The sequence below is a fragment of the Poecilia reticulata genome, chromosome 12 (genome assembly GCF_904066995.2).
Source record: "Poecilia reticulata chromosome 12, P_reticulata-male-v2, whole genome shotgun sequence".
Lineage (NCBI taxonomy): Eukaryota > Metazoa > Chordata > Actinopteri > Cyprinodontiformes > Poeciliidae > Poecilia > Poecilia reticulata.
Window position 1 is genome coordinate 10,101,095 of NC_088841.1, and position 27,362 is coordinate 10,128,456.

At 39.1% G+C, this 27,362-nt stretch overlaps 1 protein-coding gene across 1 annotated transcript in view; it reads right to left on the reverse strand.

Annotated features, from left to right (window-relative positions):
• The window catches only part of col27a1a (collagen, type XXVII, alpha 1a), an 82,497-nt gene that overhangs the window by 43,830 nt on the left and 11,305 nt on the right, over positions 1–27,362 (reverse strand). The window contains exons 4-8 of the mRNA XM_017307958.2: positions 24,446–24,499; positions 15,970–16,023; positions 8,727–8,780; positions 8,588–8,641; positions 1,152–1,196 (exon numbers count right to left, since the gene is read on the reverse strand). Of these exons, the coding sequence (XP_017163447.2) occupies positions 1,152–1,196; positions 8,588–8,641; positions 8,727–8,780; positions 15,970–16,023; positions 24,446–24,499 (261 nt within the window). The remainder of the gene's footprint in view (positions 1–1,151; positions 1,197–8,587; positions 8,642–8,726; positions 8,781–15,969; positions 16,024–24,445; positions 24,500–27,362) is intronic.

Here is a 27,362-nt window from a genome sequence, read left to right on the forward strand (position 1 = left end):
TGAGGAGCGTCACTGCAACACAGTGCTACAGCCAGATGTCAGTTCTCACCAGTGCTTCATAACAGGCTAATCTAATCTAGCTACGCTGCAGGCAAATGTAGGGTGCTTGCACACACGCACGCACGCACACACACACATACGCAGACAGACAGAGAGGTCAAACAACTATAAATGATGACTAAGGAGTTAGATAATGAATGTAAGACTGAAGGATTAGATTTAAGTGCGCAAGATGAAAGCAGGACACTGATGAAAGCTGATGAGTGGATCCTTAAAATTAAAGACCCTGTGAAAAACAGCAGAAACAGTGCACTGCAAAAACATCTGATGAATGTTTTCACATTTTATAATGTTATTTTCCACAAATCAAAGCATGAAAAGCGGACATGCTTTTGCATTCAGCAACGCTGAGTCAACACTTTGTGGGACCATCTTTTGCACCAGCAGAGAACGAATTTTCTCACATTTCTTTTCTGAGCTCTGATCAAATTGGATGGAAAGCATCCGTGAAGATCAATTTTCAAGTCTAGACACAGCTTCTCAGTTTTATTAAGTTCAAGACTTTGACTTGGCCATTTGAGCGTATGAATGTGCTTTGATCTCCACCACAAAGTTCAGTCTTTCGAAGTCGCACAGGTTTTCTTCCATGGATTATTTTTATCTACTTTTCTATTAATTCAGACCTGCTTCCCTGTCCCTGCTAAAGATAAGCATCCTTACCGCATGATGGCACCACCACTATGTTTTACTGACTATGCAGATTGCTCTAAGTGATGATTCAAAGGGGTCGGTGTCTCATCTAATAAGAAAACCTTCATCCACATGTCTGCTGTTTTCCCCAGGTGGCCATAGTTGCACTTAGCTTCATTTAGGAGTATCAGAGTAAAGGGGACTGAATGCAGCAAATGCATGCAGTGCCTTTTACATTTTCCTTAAAAATATAGAATTGCAATTATTTTCCTCCCACTTAAAAATTATGTACTACTTTGTGTTGGTTTATCACGTAAAACCCCAATAAATAGACAGTGAATTCTGAGGCACCATGAGTAAGATACATAAAAAGAAAAATTTGCCAACCTAAATGTCAGCAGCATGTAAAAAATAACAGGAACAAGAGTTTAAACATGCATAAACTGCAGAAAAATACATACTGTCTCTCCAGGAAGTCCGGGTGGACCGGGGTATCCTTTCTGTCCCTGCAGAAACAAAAATAAGAAAGGATGAGCGTGGGTAGAACAGATGAAAGAAAGCACAAATGTGAGATGAAAAGATTTCCACTTCAATTATGGCACATGCTTAGAGGGATCTCTAGTTGGCGAATGGCAAATTTGCTAAAAAAAAAAAAAAAAAAAGCATGTTAAAATTAACAACACCAACAGACCGGTTTAGTGCCATTTGCAAGAAATCAATCTGCTCTTCTGTCAAAGGATCAGAGTTTCCACTGGCTGCGTTCACAGAGTTTTGGTGCCAGGTTCGTGGCATGTTGAGGATATAAATGCCTTCCTGTTTGAGTCAGATATCAGGACTCCCAGACTGCGTGCAGGGCAACTACAAGACGAAAGAGAACCCGGTTGTGTTTTTCCACAGATCTGCTGACTCCAGAAACACAAACCCCAGTCAATGAGTGTAGAAAAACTAAATAAAATGTGGGAGGACATGCCACCGCAGACCACAGCTTGATAGATTGAAAGAACAAGGCAGAAACAAGGAGAAAGAGAAAAAAAAATAAAGTAAAAACAGACATGGTAAATATGGAAAAACTCCTGTTGTCTGGGTTCAGAGTGGCCTAAATCATTTGATTTCGGCAGTAGAAAAGGGATGAAGTAACCAGGTTGCAAGTATTTTACATGGTCAATATCACTGACTTAGAGGTTCAGGACTTTAAAATATCATCCTAAACATGGTTCTCCGCTTCTGATTAGCTGCTACAAAATGTATCAACAAAGCATTACATTTGAAAGTAAATAAACTAAGTACAGTTCTGCAAAACACATGAAAGACAAAAAGGCCTGAGTCCCATTATCATTCATAAATCATATGATTTTATTTAAAAAGCATCACTAGTAGTCAAGTGAGCTCAGTAGCGGAGGAGCAAACAGCAAAGAGAGAGATAAAAGCAACTGCAAAAAAGAAAGAAAATGATGATAATCTAGTTTGCATGCTAGCTTTTCAATTAATTTCTTCACACACGTTTCAGAGTAAAACTTTCAGTAGATAACAGGAAGGCTAATTTATTTATTTGTTTTTTGTTCTGCAGAGTTGTTCCGTTTTTACCATTTTGAGGTCTGAACCTCTGTTAAAAAAAAACAAAATTAAGTACTAATAGCGCTGGAGGACAGGAAGTCTATAATATATCTTATGTATTTTTATAGTCCTTAAAGAGAAACAAGAAGGTTTTATTACTGCTGTTAGTCTGCCAAAACTTCGCAAAAATCTGAGATCAGAATTAGGTCACAAAATTAAGATTTCTTCACTTTTTGAAGATGGTTCACCGAATAAAAACGTTAATTTAATTGACCGGGACAGAAAAAAGAAGAAATGATTCAGTTTTATGTGCGCGAGCTGAGCAATGTGTTTTTAACTGAAGTAGGACAATCTTACAAATGAACACGCTTGTGATGTGTGTGCCTCTTTATTTCCCCATCTTTTTAGATTATATACCCGGCAGTAGAAACATTTACAGGGTCTGTTTTCCCAGGCTGATCAAAGAACCCCCAGTACACACACATGCAAACACATGCTGTGGATCCTGTGCATTAACTGGAGCCTCCAAAGCTAAGCCGTGTCATCTCAGATCCTTATCTCACTCATTATTTTTCTAACGAGAGCAGCCATTTCCATCAGCGCGAGTGTATTTACAGTAGCACTTGTTTAACAAGCATGTGTGTGCAATCAGATCAACCCCACCAGAATGCTTTTATTTCGCAGCAGCTCTCCAGTAGCACCCTATAACCTCCTCAGTGTGCCAGGGAGAGCTCTAGGCAGGGCAGAGCACATTTTTGCATCAAGAAAATTGAAGACACATTGTGTCTACCCATGATAAGACATGGGAGGCTATTTGGTTTCTCTTTTCTGTACACATTTGACTCCTGGGATGCTTAACTGAGTATGTGCCTGTTCCTGCACAAAAGATCACACTTCACATTACACTGGTGGTCTGAAAGATAAACACCTCCTTCATTTAAGCTTTCATCTCTCCAAGATCTGTAAAGGCATGGAGCCAGAAGGTTGCTCAGTAATTATCCGGCTCCTTGCACGCTTGCATGTACAGTAGAACATAAATGTCGATGTCTGCCTGGAACAAATTAACAGTCTGAACTAAATGGACAATTTGGATAAAATTTACCTTGTGGTGTTATCATTACAGCTACGTCACTGTAAATTGGAATATGTTTTCCAATGAGGTTCGGTTGACAGATTAAAAGTACCTTTCGAAAATAATTTGAGTAGGTGTTACACATGCTTTTCATTGATCCCATATTTCTGTGGGAGAAAAAAAAAAGTTCCTTGTTGGTCTGATGTAATCTAATATTCTGATCTTTTCAGAAATGAAATGTGTTTTCACAAATTGTAAGCGGAGATTCATCATAATTAACAAAAATAAAGGTTTGAAAACGTCAGTCTCCATGTAAATGAACTATATGTGTCTTACTTGAGTTAATTCAGTTACTGAAATAGATTAAAAACAAAATTTTGTCAGAAAAATTCATATAACAGGCTTTCACCAAATTTTCCATTTAAAAATGTCTTACTCTTCCAGACTGAGGGTTAAAAAGAAAAAGAAAAAAATAGAAGTCCAAACACTTGTTTATTTTATCGGAGCAAAGGACATTTCTACAAAAATTAAGAACTTTGTCAATGAAAGCGCTAGCAAAGTGTGTTAAAATACTTTCACAAATGTGGCTCTTCTTAATTGAAATGTTGTAAATTAACAAACTGGAATCTAACAAACCATGAAATCGTAGTCTGGACTTTACTAAAATGCTTACAGTCATTTAAAAGTTGAAGAAAGTAATAACAAAACAAAAAAAAAAATATATATATATAAAAAAAATAAAAAATTCCCTTCTCACCCTCCGCGGGTGGTCTGTTTCATCCTCTGAGCTCGGGTCCTCTACCAGAGGCCTGGGAGCTTGAGGGTTCTGCGCAGTATCTTGGCTGTGCCTAGAACTGCACATTTCTGGACAGAGATGTCTGATGTTGTTCCTGGGATCTGTTTGAGCCACTGCTCCAGTTTGGGGGTGACTGCCCCGAGGGCCCCGATGACCACAGGCACCACTGTGGTCTTCACCTTCCAGGTCTTATATATATATATATATATATATATATATATATATATATATATATATATATATATATATATATATATATATATATATATATATATATATATATATATATATTTATTTTTTATTTTTTAAATATTCTGACATTTAGGAAGAGGAAATATAATTTACCAATATATGCTATTGTAACGTTACAGTAATCCTGATTGAGTTGACACAGTAAAGGTTTAATTTGATTTCCTGTCAGACGCAGAGGAAAAAAAAGGCGACGGGTATTGCTGAAAACAAGGAGCAGAAACACGATGGGAGTTTTATTCAAAACGGGTCTTGAGTAGCCACAGAGAGAGTGTCACACGGAAACCTGCTATGCATAAAAAAATGGAATGATTGATGAGTTATTTTAGCTTCTTCAGGGACATTACATCAAATCCTTTTACTTATGTTTTATGGGGTAATCTTTCTGGGATCGCTAAAGTTCCTCTTTGCATGAAAATGGATGCAGTCCAATTAAAAACAACTGAGCTTCTCCACTACAATGGAAAATATTGAGTTATTCTAAATGTGCATGTGGATGAGTGATTCTGGAGGCTACTGTGTTAAAAAGCCTCTAACCATGGTACATGTGAAAAGAAAATAGGCGTGTAGAGTTGCTTACATGATCTAAAACTAATGTGTCTGACGGTGGTCACTATTTTTTACAGAGCTGCCTGAAAAAATGGGTGCATGAATGACATATCTATTTGAAATGCCATGAAATGCACATCATCTCCAGGAGGAAAAAGCTTAGATGAGTGAGAAGAGACAGCTTATGTAGCAGAGAGAGGAGACGCAGCCACAACGGGGAGACGTGTGGCCTGTGTTGTGGCCTTGTAGCTGAGGTTTGGCTCGGCGCATGTCCCCCTCTTCCTGACCCTGCCTGACATACTGAAAATCCATTCAAGGTCTGCTTAGTAGAACAAATGTTGTACAGAGCGGAACATGCTCGGCCTGGCCAGTGGTGTAAAATCACACTCGACTATGGCGCTTTTAAAGCACCGCTGCTTTTTCCATTAAAAGTTTTTCATGAAAACCTCACAGCCAAATTCCTGAATTCCCACTCGTAGCATCAAGCATAAGGCAGATTTAGGGTCCACTCTGTTGTGCGGACCGGGGTGGGTGTGTAACAGTGTCTTAAATAAAAAGGTGGAATAGAAAAAACTAAAGATACAGGAAAAAAGCCCTATGTTTTCCCATTGTCCCATTGTAGAGCTCAAAGCTAAACAGCAGGGAAGCTATGCAGACAGTTCTGAGATGACCTTCAAATGACATAACTATAAAAGCTTAAGTTTGTTTTGAGTATTTCGGCGCATGTCTTGGTGGAGAAGACCTGCGTAGGGACTTTCCACCTGAGCCGACTGTGAAGTGGAAGAACAAAGACGCAGTGTAAGAGCAGAGTCAAAAGACTGATTCATGCATTTGTCATCGGATGGAAAGTTGTCAAAAGTGGAGCTACAGCTGGTTCCTGCGTTTTGTTCTCTGCTGAGTAAGCCTGTTTGTCTCCTGTATGGAAAGATGTTACCTCCTTGGGGTTAATTTAACAAGCTTCCTTTATCGTCAACATACATGGGACCGCCAACAATACCTGAGTCTTACTCAAGTGAGGTCAGCCTATTTGTGTGCGTGTTGTTAATGTTGCTATGGCAATAAAGATCCAGACGCCAAGCTATTATGTCACTCTGATATGTAGCAGCTACAATTTGCTTGTGAGGTTTACTAAAGAGAAGCTACTGAACACTTAAGCTGCTGTGCATGATCAAGTTATTCACTCTTCATCTTTCTTCCTGATTGATGATCTCATCTTTATAGTGAGCAATAATTTTGAACGTGATTGAAGTATTAGCATTGCCTGGGCTATTCTTTCAAAGGTGAAAATTGATTTAGTTCCTGACCGTTACTTGGCCTTAGTTAGCCAACTAGTTAGTTAGATACCTGAGCTGTAGATCTCTGCAGCTCTCCCAGTCACCACAGGCCTGTTTGCAAACGCTTGCCGCGCTTTTCAGGATTTTACTTTTGCTCTGCTTCAAAGTGATGCGCTGCTCTTTGTCGGGTTATCACAAAATCCCACTAAAACAAATTAAAGTTTCTAGTCGGGACATGAAAAAAAAAAATTGCAACCATTTTAGGGGTGTAAATACTTTTGAGAGACACGGCACATGAGCTTTATGACATGCGAATCAGTCGTCACAGTCAACTTGATTGATGCATCACTGGCTAACCTTCCAATAGGCCTTCAAATCACTTCTATCTCGCTTAAAAGGAATCTGTAAATGTTTTCCACTACCCTAATTTCTTTTCCATTCTGGCTCAGTGTGTCAGTGTGGGTGAAAGAAAGAGGTAGAAACACTCAAATAGACACACACACACACACAAAACAAGCACACACATGGAAAAGCAGACTCTTAACAAAAGCCACATGTTTAGCTTGAGGTAAAAAAAATAAAACCCTGCTGGAGTCTGACACTCATTCATACACTATTGTGACTCTGGAAAGAAAGGTACTACATGCATACAAGCTTTACACCTCTACTGAAATGCACATAAGCGGCCTGTTGTATTCAATTACCCAATAATGCTTCGACTTTGTTTGACAAGGTTGCATGGCTCAGTTGTAACAAATACAGAACGTGACTGGCAGCGGTTCCTCTTTGCTTCTGTTTGTTTGGAAAAAGACCAGTCCGGCAGTAAGAAGCACCAAAATACGTCAGGGGAATGTGGAATAAATTTCACCTTTCCAGTTGCATTAATTTCAATACACTGATTTTAGGTTTTGGGGTTCATGTAGAATTCTTATGCAAAGCAACCGGAGGAATATGGAGCAACATGGTTCTTTTTTCAAGGTCTGCAATACCAACATTTACATTCCAGCATGATAGTTGGATCAGTTGATAGGCCTAGCAGACGTAAACATAGCAAAAAGTTGCAAAGGCCAGATGCATGTTACCAAGGCCGTGTCTGACTAGCTGAAGATGTTTTGTTAGGTTAAGAGAGAGCGCTTTGTACACCTCCTCAATTCTGTTTTAGGAACTTTGAGAATATAAAAATCTGAGTTGAAACTGATTGAATTTTGGACGGCATAATGGTGAGGTTGGTAACACTGATGTCTTGCAGCAAAATGCTTTGAATCCTGGCCTGGTGTATCTTTGAGTACTCTGGCTCCGTCCCACAGTCCAAAAATATGACAGTTTGGCTAATTGGTCTCTAAAATGTCTGTAGGTATGAGTATGTGCATGTGCACTTGTTTGTCTTTTATGTCTTTGTGTTGCTCTGTGATATCGCACTAGTGAGCTGTACATGGTTTACCCAGTCTCTCGCCCACTGACTGACAGAGATAAGCATCATCAACCCCATGACCCTATGTGGACACGCAGATATAGACAATGGCTTATTGAATGTTAGCTTGATACAGATGGGAAAAATTCAAATCAGAGTGAAGTATCAAAACCATAAAGAATGCAGAAGTATCTTAGTACTCTGGCTGAAAGCAGAAATCTTTAGCCTTTGTGTTTCTGCAACAACGCTAAGCCAAAAGTCAACCAACACCACCAAAAAGAAAGAATCCCTGATATTTTTCTATGAGTTGGACCTACCCAAAACTTTATCGAACTCATGCAAAAACAATGCAGGAGCAAAAATAATGTCACTGTAAGGCAAAGCAAGAACCGGTTTTGGATTTGCTTTCCTCTCTTGTAGAACAGAACAGAAAAGAGACACATTAAGAATGAAAAAGCACATGGCAGGACAATAAACAACCTTTTTCTATATACCTATGATTCATATAATAAACCACACTGAAATAATGTCATGCTTGTTACACCCCTGTCAATTAAACGTATAACTCCAACTATTTTTTCTTATGGAAAACCCAAAGTGTGTAATTTTGAGTGGGATTGACATCACCGTTTTCACTGCTGACAAATATAGTCTTTATTTGTAAAAAAAAAAAAAAAGTCATTTGTGCTATCTGTAAGAACGCATTTCCACAGAATCTAATGAACATTCAAAAACTAAAGATGCACAACAGGAGAAAGAGAGGAAGAGAGAAGCAGGAAGTAAGGACCTTTACATGCTGAACACATCGCTCTGACACAGCACTGTCACTGAACGATTATGAAGTGATGCAAGTGACTCATGCAGAATCTGATTCCAAGATATTTCAAGGGACTCTTTCTATTATATTTGGCTGGTGTGCTCACTTACAACAAAAGCTGGTAAATGGTCAGCTAAGGATATTTATCCCGTATGAGGCAGTTATTTAACCTTACCTTTCGCCCCTCTTGTCCAAGCTGTCCAACTGGGCCAATAATCCCTGAGTCTCCCTGAAATACAATGCAAGAAGTTCAATGGGGACAAGAATAGAGGGACGCTGCAGATCAGTAGGAGCCATAAAAGAAGAAGACATACTTTCTCTCCTTTAGGTGCTGGCCCGGGTGAAATACCAGGATCTCCTTTTTTCCCCTGAGAAGGATAATTTTATATGCATTAAATATATCCAAATGGTAGATATTTTAACCCCACAGTTTGACAAACATAAAAAAATGACAAAATTATACCTATTCTGTGAAAAGGCACAGCTTAAAGCTACACAGTAAGTAAAATTCATACAAAAATAGGCATGGATTTCTTAGTTGATTAAGGGCGGCTGCAGTCTCCCACACCAACATACACACGTACGTACCAAGCTTCATTGTCAGCAGGTAACAATAACAGGGTTTCAACACATCAAAGCTATGAATCGGAAATTGGACCGAGTGGGTGCTGGCTCCCTCTCTTTGCCCTTCGGGCTGCCAGCATTTACAACTTTGCTTCATTTATTAATGATGAAAGGGCAAAAACTGCAGTGACCCCCCCCCCCTCCACAGACATCAAACACCTCATAATCTTCCTTTCAACACACTTACCAGGTAGGGGGAGTATAATCTCTGCCAGGTTGCCAAACAACAGACCTGACTGATGATTCATGTGGGGGGGATTTTAAATCTTCACTCATGATGGTTCTACATTGCTGCTTTTTGATTTTCTTTTTTTCTTTTAAAATCTAGAAATGAGCTTTCTCGGTTGAGTGGCTTGACTGAGTGTGAGAATGATAAGGTGGGAAGATTTATTATCTGATGGCAGTTCAGATTACGGGATAATATCTCATAACTTTTAGAGATGTTTTGTACGATGAACCTTGTTGAAGTGTGTAACTATATTGGACACCATTAACAACTGGCGTACTCAATCCACAACACTGACAACTAAAAAAAAAAAAAGATCAGTGAAATGTTCTTCTAGGAGATGTTGGACCAGTGGCAGTCATGATATATTACTGTAAAAATAAATAAAGTTTAAGATCCACAAATGAAACAAGTCCTGGTGTAAGGTAACACAAGATACGCAAAAAGGTTGCGACTCTCTAATGGTCCACGGTATTTTATGAGGAACAAAATTAGACTGTTTAATATGAAGCAGATGGTTATAATTTTGTCACTGGTTCAGTGCACAGCCCCTTTTGAATTACAACAATAAAAAAGTACTAAAGTCCCATCAGTCCACTGTCTACCGTTTACCCAAAACTAGATCTGCAGGAAACGGGTCCAGGGGGACCAGAGGTTAAATACAGCCCTTCTGGTGTGTTCTGGGTCGTCTCCTAGTGGGAAAACTCAAAATAGAAGTGTTTAGGAGGCACTCTGATCGTCTGCCTGAGCAAACAAAACTGACACAGGGACTCACACCTCAAGCTACTCCATGATGACAAAGTTCCTCTCTCAGCTGAATTCATTTAAGGTGCTTGTATTCAATACCTCAATATTTCATTGATAGTCCATATCCCATGATGCTAAGAGAGGGAAAGAACGTGGTCCGATCGGTTTAGCGACAACTTTATTGTTTGACTCAACAGTCTGGATTTGTCTTGATTTGTCAAGGCTTGTCCCACCTCATCCAACCATCACCTCAGAACTAGACACCAAAATCTCCTTGGTGATATAGGCGTCTCCTCTGCTTATCTAATATGGGCCGTTAAGCAAGATATTAAGAAACAAATCAAAAATACATTCCATACTTTTTCTAAGTCTTTATGCAAGGCTAAGCTAAATATTTTTACTGCAGACTTGGGAGTTATAGTTACTGTGTTAACTCTAAATAAGAAACACAATAAATACAATTCCTAATAATGCACTTGCAAATTGCAGATATCTAGAAAAAATTAAGGTAAGATATTGATTTATTATATCAGTGAAAGAAAAGGAAAAGCTATCTACATTTAGCAGCTACATTTATAGAATTTATTAACCTTTTCTGGGTTGAAATCCCTTTGACCTTCAGAACTACCTTCATTTTTCATGGTGAAGGTTCAACAAGGTTCCAGAGTTAGTCCTCGGAGAGTTTGGTTCATGCCGACATGATAGCACCAAACAGCGGTTATACAGATTTGTCTGTATCACCGCTTTCACTCGTCTTCACGAAGTGAAAGTGGTCTTCCAATCCACCACTTCCCACTGGTGTCTTTACTGGATTGAGCTCCGACGACTGTAGAAGACTTTGGAGAGCAGCAAACCCATAGTCATCTTCAAATACGCAATTTGATAAGAACTTTTTGACATGATGCATTATTCTGCTGAAAGTAGCCATTAGAAGATGGACCCACTCGTATCATTAAGAGGTGGATATGATCGCAAACATTACTTAGGAAGCAGTGGTGGAGAAAGTACTCAAAAAATGTACTTAAGTAAAAGTACAAATACACAGTCAAAAATTTACTCAAGTAAAAGTAAAAGTACCACATTAACATTTTACTTAAGTAAAAGTAAAAATACTTAAGTATTAAAAGTAAAAGTACTTGCTGAATGCATTACCTAATCGCTAATATCATTAAGTGAACTGATCGTATTTAATTTTAATTCATCAGAAATGTGCCATTTTAATGAACAATGCCACAGATTAAACATTTTCTTATTGTGTTTATTCTTTGTAACAGTTTAGACTTTGATATGTGATTCTATGAATCGTAATTTCAGGGATGGAAACATTTTGTCTCCTGTCCAGGGTTTCCTCCAGTGTATTATAGGCCTGGCGGTCCGCCAAGCTTTACTAGCGCCACCACCAGGCTAAGCCTTTCTTGTTTTTTTTTGTTTTTTTTTTAGGAAAATAAAATTTAATTTTAAAAAAATTGCTTTTTTTTAAAGCCGGATTGCAAGTGTTTCTGTTGCTCCGAGCGTTTCACTATCTGAGCAGATTTATTCCTAAAAGATATGTTTATAGAAGATATGTTTATAGTTTATGCATTTAAAGCCGGACCAATCACACCACTGGGCGTTGCCTCGCGCGCTGCAGCAGCTGAATATCTAAAGTTTACCTTAGCGCGGATCCGACAGTCCTCCTTTCACTCGAACTGGACACAGGCTGACAGCTATGGATATTTACATAAACCCCCTGTGAGGAATTATGGTTAGTTATGAGGAGTTATCGATTAAGGTAAGAGTTTAAACCCACTGCGTCAGCTCAGGTTGCGCAGCTCTACCTGAACCGCAGGAATAACTTGTAGTCGCGCTTTCAGTGGTGTTTTGAGCAAGCGGTGAGAATTATGTATATTTGTGAACAAAACATTATGCGGCGTTTTTGCATCTCAACACGCTGCCCAGCGTTTGGCCCCGTCTTTCCTGTAAAGTTTAGGTCTGTGTTCCCGGTTAGCCGGTGCGTTAGTGGTTAACGACCCAGTGCTAATCACTCATCGTGCAAGTTTAGCACGATGAGTGCAGGTCTAGCACTGCGCAGACTGCGTATCACTGCATGATACGTGACTGCGAGGAGCTTTCGCTCTCCTCGCAGTCACGTATCACGCTGATATTATTTTATTATTATTACTAGTATTATTTTTCCGCTTACACTAAGCACCAAACCGTATCAAATACTTTGTCCACTTAGTCAGACAGAGATAATGCGCACGGCCGCCGGACATCTGAGAAACTCGTCCCATAAACGCGACCAACCAAAATAGTTTATGTGTCCCCTTGTTAAAAACTCAGCAGACACGAAATGAAAGAGCTACTAAAGCCACATTAGCAGCATTGAATTAAATCTCCCATTTGTTAAATCTCCCCACGATGTTTTCCCATAACATATACTTACCCTGTAATATTTTTACTTTTATTGTCTACTTAACATATTTTAATACAAAAAAAAGGTGGACCGCCGGTGGACCGCCTCGGCGCCCCGACCACCGGGCTTAAGCAAGTTTTCTGGGGGAAACCCTGCTGTCCTAACATAGCATGAACTTCATTAGTGACATTTATTTAGAAAGAAATCCAACTGAAAGGGGATGAAAAGAAGGTGTGGAGGGAGGACATGCAACCAAGGAGCCACGTAGCAGAGTTGTAATCAAGACCACCGAGACCAAGACCAGCGCCCTGCGCTACATGACACAATAAAATTAAGTTTACCTATCAAAATTGGTTGTCAGATTGATATGAAAGATCCACAGTCCCATAAAAACACCTAGATATTAAATACTTAGAGCTGACCAGTATTAATTAAAACTCATTTCATTCTGTTTTGCTTTCATCGCTGTGCTACAATCCGCAGAGGTCTCCTGCCATCCCTATAAAAATAACACCCTGGGCGGTTGCCCATATTGCCCATGTCAGAAACCACAACTGTCTGCCCCATTAAACCATGAAACATAGCAATTAATGATAAGCAACTCTCAACTATGAACACTGTCTTTAAATGACTTCATTGATTCATATATATATATACATACGAACACATGATTTTTGTTTTGTTTTATTGTCTTTTTTTTATGATGATGTTTCCTCATTTGGCCGGGAGTTGTTTGTTGCCTTTTGACTGATGTTTTGATTTAAAGAGGGTTTTTTGGAGAGACAAGGTTGCTAGGCGATCTACACAAACTTCTGACAGTAATTGATGATTGGCTGTTTTGGACATAGTGCAAAGAGTGAGCGAGCATATGAGTCACGGTTGAGTAGAGATAACTAGGGAATAGTCCAATTAAGGTCCAGACAATCAATTTACTAGCGCTTGGTTGATGAGGGAACAAGGTGGGTGTTTTGATGACTGAATTGTATTTATTGAGCGTGATTTTTATGTTTTGACATGAAATGTTGTTAATATTTGATTAACTGTCAAACAGTTGAAACAGTTAAATACGTATTAGTTCATTTGTAATACAGAAATGTTACAGTTAATTAAATGCATGTATTGTAAATTTAATGATATTACATAAAGTGAGGTTTATAGGTTAAAGTGAAAGGTTGGAACCACTAAGAGTTGCTAATGGTATTTTGTTTGTATGTTTGTAGCTGTTACGTGTGTTCATGTATAAAGGCAGTTGAATAAAGAAACGGGAACCATCAGTTAAAGAGACCATCTTTTCAACCGGGACGCTACACTGCCCAACGGCGCAACAAGCAAGAAGTAACCAAGCAGAAGGTGCATCGTGACTGTTCTCATCCTCCCTCCCACTGCGATGCTTGCCACCATGACAGGAGACGAAATCTGCCTTCATACATTCAACTTTTACTTATTCGGCGATTAAATAAATGTTTGTGTGTATGTGTGTGTGTGTGTGTATATATATATATATATATTTATAGATTTATACAGCTATTGTCGATCAGACAGACATCTTCTCCCGCTCTGGAGCTCCGCGTGCGAGTAAAGGGGGAAGCGATGGGTGACCACAGACACGTAAGTCACGTAATGCTTGGATTTGACGGCGCCACCTTAAGACCCCGAACTTCACATTTTAACGGAAAAAAAGCTCAATGCGACTTGGATGTAAGGAGTAACTCGACAGTTTTCTAGAAATGTAGTGAAGTAGAAAGTACAGATACCTGGTGTAAAATGTAGTGGAGTAAAAATATAAAGTATCCATTATTAAATGTACTTAAGTAAAGTACAGATACACGAAAACTGTACTTAAGTACAGGAACGAAGTACTTGTACTTCGTTACTTCCCACCACTGTGTGTGTGTGTGTGTGTGTGTGTGTGTGTGTGTGTATAAATATATATATATATATATAGCATCACGTCCACAGAGCTTACCTTTCTTTAAGCTTTCCTGATTTTACATGTCGCCATATCTTACGATTTATGCAGCTATTGTCGATCAGACAGACATCTTCTCCCGCTCAGAGGAAACCACTGCGCATGTCTGGAGCTCCGCGTGCGAGTAAAGGGGGAAGCGATGGGTGACAACAGACACGTAAGTCACGTAATGCTTGGATTTGACGGCGCCACCTTAAGACCCCGAACTTCACATTTTAACGGAAAAAAAGCTCAATGCGACTTGGATGTAACAGTAACGCGACAGTTTTCTAGAAATGTAGTGAAGTAGAAAGTACAGATACTTGCTGTAAAATGTAGTGGAGTAAAAATATAAAGTATCCATTATTAAATCTACTTAAGTAAAGTACAGATACACGAAAACTGTACTTAAGTACAGGAACGAAGTACTTGTACTTCGTTACTTCCCACCACTGTGAAGTCTGTGTTCCACTAAAGTGCCCAGGAAATCCCAGTGAAATACCGCCAGCAGCGTTACGCCCTTCCAATCTGTCCAATTCTGGTGAGGCTGTAGACTCGGTGTAATTGTAGACTCAGTTTAATATTCTTAGCTGACAAGAGTGACACCCATGTGTAGTTTTGCTGGTGTAACCCACCAGCTTCAGGGTTTGATATGTTGGCAGTAACATGTAATCCAAATACCTTGGCTGTAGCAACTGGCTATTTGAGGTACCATTGCCTTGTCTCAAACCAATCTGCCCATTCTTCTCTAACCTCTCATTAAAAAAAAGACAGTTTCGTCCAAATTAAGGCACCAAACTGGATGGTATAGTTGTAGATGGAAGTCTGAATTGTTCAGATCTTGTTGTCTGGCAATAATAGTTTGGCAAAGTCACTTAAATCCCTTTTATCCCCATTCTTCTCTATGTCTAGAAGTAATTATCACTAATTATACATTTTTTATACAAAACTTGAAATAAAGATTGTACGTCTATGTTCCAAACACACAAAGTCAGAGGTCAAGAGTCTTTGCTAATGCATACAACATTTCAGACCGTTATGGAGGATGCAGAATTTGTCTCGGTCAAGGTCATCTCCTTTTCACACATTAAAATAGGTAAGATTTATTTGGAGTTCTTATTTTCCGACTCCTAATGTCTTTCCCTGACACCTGGATAAATCATTTCGACCCCCCTCTGGTGTCAATGTACTTATTCTGTTCTCTGTGCTCAGGTTACAGTGGACGCACAGAGTCAGCCTTCACACAGAAACTGCAAAAATCTGTGCACGGCTTTTTATAAACTTATTCAAACATTGGATAATATCGTGTCAACAATTAAAGCCTAAAATAACTTGCGTTCGGCTTGGATATTCTAACATAAGCGGAGTGGTGTTAGTGAGTTAATGAGCTGTCAAGTATCTTGGCTTTGTTGTGAACTTTAGTGACCCCACTTCTGCAGCAGTAAAACTCCATAGCCTTGTTTTTCTTAAAGCTTGCACACACAAAAAAAACGAATATGCAACATGTCTTCGCAGATATACAAGCAAATTAGGATAGATATAAAAGCATGATTTACTTTTATTTTTTTTTTTAAGAACAAAATGATTATGATTGTAAGTCTGACAAAGACCGTTTACCTTTAGCCCAGGTGGACCAGGTCTACCAGGATTCCCATGGGGGCCGGGGTCACCCTAGAAAAAAACATCAGATAAAACAAAACACATAAAAAATATTGCAGGATTCTTTTCAGTCTACGTGTAAAGATGCATGATGTGTGCCTTTGCCATAGCAAAGATACGATTAAGGAAAGTCTGGAGGAACTCAGCCATTCTGCTAATATGTTTTAACTTTGTGTGTGGGTGGGTGGATGTGTGCATGTGGTATTTGGGGTTGATGATGCAGGGGGGCTCATGGAAAATGGGGCTCCCTGGAGCCGCTCCAACATATGGCTGTGTTTTCCTGTCCATAGTTGGCTCACGATCCAACCCCCACTTCCATACATCCAGCCACAAACAAACACACAAGAGCCAGGCATGTTAATGACTAATGCTGACAGTCCAATGTCACAGACTTGCGAGTTTGAACTTCACCGCAGATCTCCGTGTCTGTCTGCGCTGGCAGATTATGAGGAGATGGACAGAAACGGAGCAAGATCAGTCATGGCAGCACGTTGGTAATGTGAACCCTCGCAGTCTATCCAGCACCACTCCCCCCCACTCCATGGGAAGGTTCAGCAAAGAAACTTTGGGAGCCAGGGAACGAATCAACAACTGCTTTTGGGTTTGAGCTGTAGCCTGCAGACAGGAGCGTGGGGGGTGGGCTGCAACAACGCTCATCAACCCGTCTGACCGTCTGCTTTCAGGAACCCTGAGAGAGCCCTTCCTGTTGAATTTCTGATCTCCCCCCTGTTCTCTTCATGTGATGTGGCACCTTAAGGCCCCTAACCTATCCCAGTTCAGGGGTCAAGGGTTGGCTGGTGATGAGTGTAGAAGAATAGCCATGAGTGCTTTAGGTACTGGGTCACAGGATTTTGTTGGGGTCACTCCAAACAAACAACGAGGCTTTAATGGTCAAGGTCTGATCTGCTGCATCAAAAGCTGACACCAACTGTCAACTAGACTCTCAAAGACCCTTTTTTTTCCAAGTGAGAGAAAAAAAAACACTTTGGGGTTTGGACTTGACTATACAGCTCCACAAAAATGCCCTTTGAGAAAAATTCAAAAACAGACGTTTTGGTTTGGTGCAGACAAGACTGCATAAATCCGTTCTGCTGTAGTTGATTGGTCTGTCAGAAACTGATGACAGTTTTGTCTAGCCCACCTAAAGCAGATAATTCACTTATATACAAGAGATTTTCTGTTTTTTGTACATGTCAAAAGACAAGATCGCTTTTTTATTCTGATGTAGAGTCAAGATAAGTTTTTTGCCAAATCATTCATACTCCATCAACTTTTGCCAATTTTGACACTGTATTCCACAAAATCCAATGTACAGTATCTCATTGTGATTTTAAGTAACAGACCATCAGAAATGCAAAGGAAAGGAGAATACATGTTTTTCCAAATGTTTTACAATTAAAAATATGAGTATTTGTGTTCTACCTTTTAACTTTGAAATCTTAAAACAAAATCCAATGTAACCACTTGTTTTTAGAAGTCACTACTTGATAAATAAAGTTCACATGTGAGTCATTTAATCTCAGCATAAACACAACAGTACCATGGTAAGGTCTGCTCACCAACAAATAACGACTGCAAACACAAACTGATTGTCGGGGCATCAATCAAAAAACAATCCCAGAAGCCCATTTATGTTTTATTCAGTTTGTCTATGTAAATGTGTGTCTGTCCCTATCAAATAAACTTGGAGAGACCATTGTGACTCTAGAGGAGCTGCAGAGATCCACAGAAATGTAGAGGACACAGCAACAATTCGCAAGAAGATGCTCTGATGAGATAAGATCCTAATAGAATAACATGCAGGTTTGAACATCGTTTCCACAAAGTGCGACTTGGCAGTGGCAGAATCATGCTGTGGGGATGTTTTTCTTAGGTAGGCAGAGAGATGTGAATGGAGCTAAATACAGAGCAATCCTGGAAGAAATATTTCGAGACTCTAAAAGATTTATGTCTCTGTTGAGGCAACACACTTTTTACATTTCCATCTGGTCTGTCACAAAAAAACTGTTAAAATACATTACAGGTTGTGGTTGTAATATGGCTAAATTTCAGGGGCTTTAGATCTTGTTGCTGGGCACTGGAAGTCCAACCTTGTTCATTTATAGAGGTCTTTTTGTTTCCTATTAGTTTAAGGGGAAAAAAATGCTATTAAAGAAATATTTCCTTTTCACAATGTACCATTCTTCTCTTCTAAACGCTGTGACGTTTTAAAGATCTTTTCATCCCACACACTTCCCCTTTCACCCTTGAGTTTGTATGAAGCTGGCATTCAATGGGAGGCGGTCTGTCCACACAGCATTAAGGAACGCTGTTGTTCCCTAAATAAACTTAAACAAACAAGGCATGTTTGAATTACATGTTCCAAAATTAAACCAGCGGCTTACCACAGGTTGGGCAGTGCACTATTGGGCATGGGCTGGCACTTGGGTTTGGTTGTATATGTTCTTGTCTCTATGTAGTGTGCCTTTCTCTTAAAACAGGTGTCTAATTAGAGAGCACTAGGGTGGAGCACAAGTCAGCTGAGGGCTACTAAATAAAAAAATAAAATAAAATAAACCACTATTCAGTGAACAGGGATTCAGGGGCGTCATTGTGGTTCTTATAAAAATGTTCCTATGCAACACATTCTTTGTGGACGCCACAATGGTAAGGATCCAAACTCTCGTGTTCACATCCTTTTAGCTATTTTTTCCCTCATTCTGTCTCATTGAAAACCAGAATCCTCCCATCAATCTGACTGAACAGAACAGGCGGGCCGGGTGACTTCTGGAGATGGGACTGGATTTTTATTTAGTGGTGTCAGAGCAAAAAGGAGCATGAATACAAACCAAATCTTTCAGATTTATTGTAGCAATAAATATTCCACTTCACCTTTATGCACTACCCACAAAAAATACATTAAACCTTTCATGTATGAATTATGATCCTTTGTGTCAGGATTTTTTCCAGTTTTTTTTATATTTTCTTAATGCATAAAAGAAGTGGGACATTTTGTTTGGTAAAAAAAAACATTTTTCTTTTATTTTTTTTTAGGTGATCAATTGTAATTTTCTCCAAATGTAAAGTTGTTATTTGAAAAATACATCAGTAGTATTGTTCTTTAGGGGTTATCTGATGTCACTATATATATATATATATATATATATATATATATATATATATATATATATATATATATATATATATATATATATATATATATATATATATATTTTTTTTTTACCTGCAAGAGTCGTCTACAGTAGAAGGTTTAAACAAAAATTAGTTTAAACAAATTAGTTTAAACAAAACTAATTCCTTAAATTTGCAGCTGACGGCCAGTAGTTGATAGTGTATTTTATGATGCGCTAGTGTTCACTTCAGTGGTCTGTGTGCATTTATAACATAAAAATCCACAAGAAGCACAAGAAAATGGGTTTTAGATAGCTGTCCACTGTATTGACCACTATGCATGAAAGGGTTAAGTTTGTAAGATGACAAAATGTGGAAAAGTTCAAAGGGGTGAAAACATTTGTAATGCACTACATTATATGTTATACAACTTGATTCTAGCTGAGTGACATCACTTCTATCATTACATTCCCACACAGAGAAAAAATAGACTATGCAACAAACAGACCCTGGCTCATAAAACACACTTCAAATGCATATAAAGGCATCACATTAAAGATAAAAGAAGTAGTCTGTGGTATTGGGCCAAACAAGACTCTATGGGACAACATCTAATGACCCTAACATGAAATTAAGAGAGCATGCGAAACCTCTTGATGTCCTGATAATTACAGATTGTGAGCCGGACATGTACACAAGAGAACATTTTCCTCTAGGGGAAACATTTCACTGTTCGTTAGAGACTCAAAAGCGTGTCTAGCCATTGTTGAGTGAGAGGAGTGGAATTCCCAGCTTAATAATGTCATGTAAATTACAGCAGCAGACTGTGTTAATGTGCGGCTTTAACAGCCAGTTTCAGAGGTAAATACATCATACACCGAGCCGAGGTCTGGACATCTTAAATTCTACGTAATCCGACGCATTAGCACAGCAATAACAGTAAAAGCCCATAAAAGCCACGACAAGTCTGAAATTGATGATGGAAAAAAATTGAGATATTTGCCCAAATGTAAAAATGTATGAAGGTGCTAACAGGGATTGCAAAAGTTAACAACTAGAAAGTGGTTGTGATTTTTATTATCCTGAAACATATTAGTCATTTTCCAGCACAGGAAGCATTATTCACAGTTTAGAGAATTATTAAGACTCTCACAAAGCCGATCTGTTGCCATGGGAAATGGTCCCAAACACGCTCAAACGCTGGTTTTAGAATGAACAAAGCTGTCTCGCATGACATTTCAGACTGGCCCCTCAATCAGACCTATTGAAAATGTATTGAAAATGTGTTGAAAAGTTGGGACCATGTTAGGACACTAACAGATTTAAATAACTCCACCAATTTTGATAAGACCGTGAAGCCTGAAGTCTGTTATTGGCTACAAAAGCAGTTTGGCATCTCTGTGACAAGTCACAAGTGCTCAGTCAGGAACATTTATCCAAGTGTTAGTGAGGGTGTAAGTGTACATTTAAAACTCTCGGTATAACATTTTGATCTTCTCCAGAGCAGAGTCTTGTGCACCCAAGTCATAAATAAAAAATAAAAAATATAAAAAATAAAAAACATAAATTTTGTTTGTTCTACAATCCTTTTCTAAAAAAAAAAACAGTTCAAATGCATCAATAAAAGCTAATAATGAATATGACAATATGATGAGTTTATGTAAACTTCTGACTGGTTAAGTTTTTCTGATTTCTTTCTGTTCAAACGGGTGGAGGAAGGTTTCAGGGATTTATTTAAGGACAGAGGAGTGTTGTGCAGGAGGAAGCAAGAGGAAAGATGGGTGACGGAGATTTTCTTCCTCTGAGACAAAGACCCCTTTGACCCATAAGGCTCCAGACAACTCTGTGCAGGCGGTGCCCGAGACAGATACACGGCCTGTACGCCCATGAAGCATCCACTTTTCCTCTCACACCCTCCTACCATCCTCATCATTGCACACCCACAAACACGCCTGGAGGAAAAGGTCGGACTGGTCATTCATGGACACCTTGCAAAGTGCCTAAGCAGACATTTGTTACTATGACAAGGGCATCTCACACTCACATGTGCCAGACCAGAGGTCAGGGTTCATGGGTGACGGTTCTGGGGCTCAATGGGCCTCTGTGTGTAATTGTACAGACCTCCAGTAATCCAGGGCTAAAGAAGGTCGGGGGGGGGGAAATGTTGGAGAAGTTCGCTCACTCTCCGGCTGACCCCAAGAGCGGAAGCTGCTTTTTCGTAGCTTCCGCTTGAAGCTACGAGTGGCGTAATATGAATATGTCAATTTATACTTCACCACCTGTAAGCCTGAAGCCTAGAGCTGTTATTTGGAGCTGATTGTGTCCCTGATGTGGTGAATCCTTTTCTCTAAATGGAAACCACACGTCCATCTGGTTAAGAGGCGTGGCTTTTGGAGAGCATTTGTTTGCGCAAAGTATGCGTTTCCATCTGTGTAAATATGTGTACATGCATTCATGTGTTAGCACACACACACTTACTTGGCAGCTGCAGTTGAACTTGATAAATGATTTTGTTTACAGGAAAAGCTCCATAATTGGCCTAGCTCTTAATATAGGAAGGCCATAAACACAGATGCATACATCCATGCTTCACAGTGTGGGATTAGTGCAAAGGCTATGTATACAGTCCCATGTCGCAACGTCATAAATAAAACGGCCATGAGGTCAGACATTGTGACATTCACAAGAGAGTCTTGTATTTGCAAGAATCCTTTGTTAAATTTGCACCAAAATCACTGATGCTTACAAGGAAACCTTGACTTTCATTCTTTGCACTTTGCTAACCCTCCATTAACATTTAAGGATGAAGGGTGGAAACCAGGACAGGAGAAAACAACTATAAGAATTAGTCAGGTACATACAGACCATTAACCCGAACTCGTAACTCTGGTGGAGAAATAGAGATTCCACATCTCAATATGTTTAAGGGACAATGGTAAGTTGCAGTGCCATCTGACTTTTCGTTGTTTGCAATGGAACCTGAGAAGTTGATCTGTGCCGGATGGAGATAAATGCAGAGAAATTCCCAAAGAAAAACTCTCTGAGGCTGCAAACGACTTGAAAGTGGAACAGAGGCTCTCGTCCCAGCAGGATAAAAACCCTAAAAGATACAGCCGGAGCATCAGTGAAACTGTGCAGCTGAAAGCCTTTTCATGTGTTAAAATGGATCAAAGTCCAGTTTTAAATCCAATTAGGAATCTTTGGCAAAACATGCAAAGATTGTGTAGGTTTTGCGTGCGAAACTGTATGCAATTCGCACACATTTTTTCTCCACTTTGACTGAAATGGAAATATCTTGCAAATAAGAATCGGCTGAGGGTTCAGCCGTAATGTGCAAAGCTAGTAGAGACACTGCATAAGCATTTTAAGTCAGGGGGACACAGCAGAAATATACAACATACTTTTCAGATTTATTTTTTTTATCTAGAAAATAATGCATCCTTTTTGTTTGACTTAATAGTTGTGTTCAGTATTTTGTGTTTTTTTTTTTGATAAATAAAAATCTTTATCAAAGTTTGTGCAAAAAAATTTGACCCCAACTCCAAAACTTTCACCAGGCAAGAAAACATCTTAACCAGCAATGATTCTATTCATTCACAGGGAAGTGGCCACTGCTATTTATTTTCACTATGACATTGCAGTAGATAAATATGTTATATTTACATTTTGTTGTTATATTTGAAAACACTGCTGGACTTCAGAAAGCACAAAATATTGGACTCTGAGTTAAACTTGGTCTGACTCGGTTTCACTGCACTGAGGAGGCATTTCTAGCTCAATTAAAATTTAATTTACCTAAGTGTGATTTGGATCATAAGCACTGCTTATCTGAGATGAAATTGTGGAACTTTAGGTTTAATTATCTCTAATGAACCCAGAAAAAGACCTTCTTATCCTCCTAAACTTTTATTCATAACAAAGTATACCCCAGAGTAAATTCTAAAGCTTTAATGTTGAAATGATCTGAGCTTTCTTCTTCTGTGAATATGTTTAATTTATCCTCTAGCATAAAAAAACAAACAAACCACCACAGTCAGTAATCTAAAGAAGAAAGAGCTGAGCCACAAAGTCAATCTATGTCTTAACCCTCACCTATGGTCATGAAGTATGGAAAGCGAGACTATGAATAGTAGCAACTGAAATGATGTTTCATCTGTAGGGCGGCTAAGCTCAGCCTGGTTGTGTCCTACATTAAGGGAACTTGGAACAGAGCTGCTGCTCCTCCGCAGAGCACTGAGGTGGTTCATCTGGTCAGGATGGAGGATTTCTGAGCAGATCCAACTGGGTAGAGACCCCAACACAGATCCAGATTACACTATGGGCACAATCCACCCCTTCCTGTCTGGGAACGCTTTGGGATTCCCCAAAATGAAGGGAGGAGGGATGTCTGCATTTCCCTGCTGGACCTGTTACCTCTACAACCCAATCTGGGATAGGTGAAAGCCTATGCATGGAGGGTTGTATTTTAGTTTCATCTGTTTTTTGGGGATTTTTAAACTAAACACCATGGGACAAGCTCGAGATGCTGATTGCACCGGCAGAAGAGTTCACCAGGTTTGAAGCAGCTCTTTCTGAGAGGGAAGAACATTTTATGGCAAACGCTCTCACAGCTGTTGAGGCAATTTACTAAAAGCTACAATTCTTAACTCTAATTGTGCCACTAGTGGAAAAAGTGAGTTGTATAAATATTGGCACATCACCTCATTCAAAGGGATTCAGATGTTGTAAGAATATGTCTGTTTTTGACAAAAGTAGTAGGACACAGTTGTCCAAATTCTCTCCAAAATTTCAGAGGCATTTTCAAAACCATGACTCACAAGGAGAAACAAAGGAGATGGAAGGACATTCTCTAAGTGAAGACTCTAGAATGATTAACTGGTTTGGAAAAACTGGGGCCTCCATTAGTCTAGAGTGGGGTTCCTACGAAGGCCTGCTGCAACAGCTCGGTTGAGAGGAGAAAGTCCAGTGAAGCCATGTGTTTTCTGTCTGTTTACTGTGCTTTAGTAGGCATCCTGTGGCACAGACATGCTTTTGAAAGGTCGTCTTTATAGCAGCTTTCCTGTTTATGCTCAGGGGTGGGAGGTCAGCACTCGGAGCCCTGTGCTGAACATGGTCAGTCCGCCTGCACAGGAGAACTTTGTCTGCAAGCATGCAAAAGAGCTCGCGCGTATCAGCTGCTCAACGAGGGAGATTTAAAGTGATGTGGGATCTCGCTGCTTCAGCACAGAGATACAGCCTTTTGCTATTACAATATGCTATGCAAGAACGTGTCGAGAAACAACACACAGAATATATCTAGATGTGTTTGGTCAGCCAGACTTACCTGTGGACCCCTCTTGCCTGGCAGGCCTGGTTTCCCTGAAGGTCCTGGCAGTCCCTGGAGAGAGAATTTTCAATCAGTGCTCCAAGCTGACATACCAAACAAACAGTCTCTTTAGCACCCCAGTAGTCTTTCACAGGCATATTTGTCAAATCCATCAGCTCAGGTTTTTTACAGGTTAAATGGTTCTGCTCTGTGTCAAAAAAAAAAAAGTGATCCTCTTTCCCTCTGAAGTAATTCAATCTCTGGGTGATAAGAGTTAAAACATATTTATCAAAACCATCAGAGCCCATGCAGGCAGGAAACTATAGAGAGACTAGAAATAACAGGTCATTTCCTGCGTCACTCAATGCCTCTGTGTGTCTCTTTCAGGCTTCTGCTCATTCGTTTTCTTTTAATTAGAAAAGAGGGACAGGAGGAAGGAAAACATGAGCAGTGGTAGCTGCTTTTGGCTGACACAAGGCCTGTGGATCCTGTGATTAATATTTCAGACAGATGCTCTGCATTTAAAAGATATCCTCAATTTATCTTCATTACATAAATTAAAATAGCAAGTCTTTTGAGGTTCCTCATCTTAGTGTCAGACATTCAATATTTAAATATAAGAAAAAGCAACTTCATTTTTACATCTCCTGAAATATTTTACATTCACAACTGAATGTTCTGAAGTGTAAACTCATGCTTACATCAATGTAATCTTCAACTGATTTTATACCTCTTCAAAATATAACTAGGGTTGCACCGATTGCAGTTTTCAAGCTAATCACTATTATAAGAAGATTGGCTATTTGCTGATTGCTATTCTATCCAATTATTTTTAAGTTACAACACACCATCAGTGCAAATGCTCCAATACAAATATAGCGACAAAGTTGCTAAGTTGGCAGCAGCAGGGGTGACTTTTGTTTAATCGCACACATGCAGATGAGACCTGCTGGGAAGGTTAGTCAGTCAGCAATCAGTCAGCAAAAGGAGACAATGGTTAGTTTTCAGTCCTTTGTGGGGGTAGATAGGATTGCTGGATAAGATTGGCTTCAAATTAATTCATAAGAAAGATGTGCATAAAACACACCTTTCCACAGAATTTGTCTCTTCATCTCCATCACCAGATGGAGATGAAGAACTGGTAGAGATATTGAAGATGAGATATTAAAGCTGAAGAAAAGAAATGGCAAAATAGGAAAAGACCATCAATTGGTCTGGAACATTTGGAAAGATCTTACATTATGGGGTGCAGATGACCGAGAAAAAAGTGAGGGATCAGCCCACAACCATTTACCTTGGAGAAACTTGTCAAAGATCTGAAGATATGCACGAATGTATTGTAATCTTGCAAACCTCATATGTAAGTCAGTTTTACGTTTTGCCAGCAAACATTCAAAGTACTGGTTTTAAATCCTTACTGTCCCTCATGTTTCCCTGCCAGAGAAGGCTTGGAAATAAGAAATGTGCAATCAAAATCAAGCTTTTTGGCATCAACACCACTCACTCTGTTGGGAGGAAGAGAAATGTTGAGTACGAAGAACATAATTTTCACAGTTAAGTATGGAAATGGTAATATTATGCTTTGGTTTTCTTTCTTTTTTTTTCTTTCTTTTTTTCAATAAGGGTACAGGATGACTTTAATGCATCCTGTAGTCGAAGGAGCCATGTAACATAAAATCCTGGAGGATACATTTCTGTCCTCAGCCAGAACGCAGAAAGTGGGTTGTGGAAGGGTATTCCAAAAAGAAAACGAATCCAAACACGCTGCCAAAGAGACACCACACTAAGTACTGGGAGGGGCCGAGCCAGTCTCATGACCTCAATCTAATAGAAAATTTGAGGAGAGACCTGGAATCTGGAGTTGCTAAGTGGCAGCAAAGAAATCTAAAGGATTTAAAGAGTTTCTGTACAAATGAGCGGGCCAAAATCCTTCTTGAGATTCTGAGCAAACCTGGAGACCACAAGAAATGTGTGACTAATGCAACTGCCTACAAGGGTTTTGTGAAGTCCTAGGACATGCTTTGTTGGAAATCAAATACTAAACAAGATAAATTCAGATCAGCTTAAATATAATTAATATTATCTGGATTTTTGGTTGATATTCTCCATCTCCACAATAAAATTAAACAGCCATAAAATAAAACATTGTACAAAAGCAAACTGGGCTTAAATGTTTATTTAAAGCACTTTATGCTGTAAGATTTAATCAAATTAAGTTCTCTTGATGGAAAGAGTATTTAAGCTCCAGCTGTTTAAATGTCCCTAAAAGCTGGCAGACGACAAAAAAATTTAAATCAATCGCCACATAACCAAATTAAATTTAAACACGTGACCACATTAGCTTAACAATCTCACTTATAGCAAATGTCAACTTATATGCCATATGAAATAGATTCAGTTGCACAACTAAGGTTACAGGAAGTCTTTTCAAAGCAGTAGGAAAGCCTGTCATTTTAGTCAGAATTGGAGAAAGTGATTTAAAGAAGATTTATTTGAAGAAATTATCTTTGCTTTGCTAAATTAAGCAGACAATAGTAACTTGTGGCAAACATAGTGTAAATTTTCTTTTTTAATATTTACTTAGCATAAGATACACTGGTAATTCCCTCTAATCTGTCTATCCCACAACTTATGCCCTGTTTGGAGTACATTGCAGGAGCAATACGAAAACCACAGATTACTTATAAAAGCTAAAATAAATAAATAAAAATAAATAGTAGTATGCATGCATTAATGGTTAAGAATTAGCTTCAGTAAGAAATTACTTAAGCTGAGTGGTCAGCTGTAATGCAGACAGATTCTGAAGCTTAGTGTGAACTGACCTCTTGAAAGGGTTAAGCTGGATTTCAGCTTCAGGCGACACACCGAAGGCCTGACCTAACCTTGTGCGTGTATTGAGAAACTCAATGTTTGCCGACTTCTTTGACCTTCAACC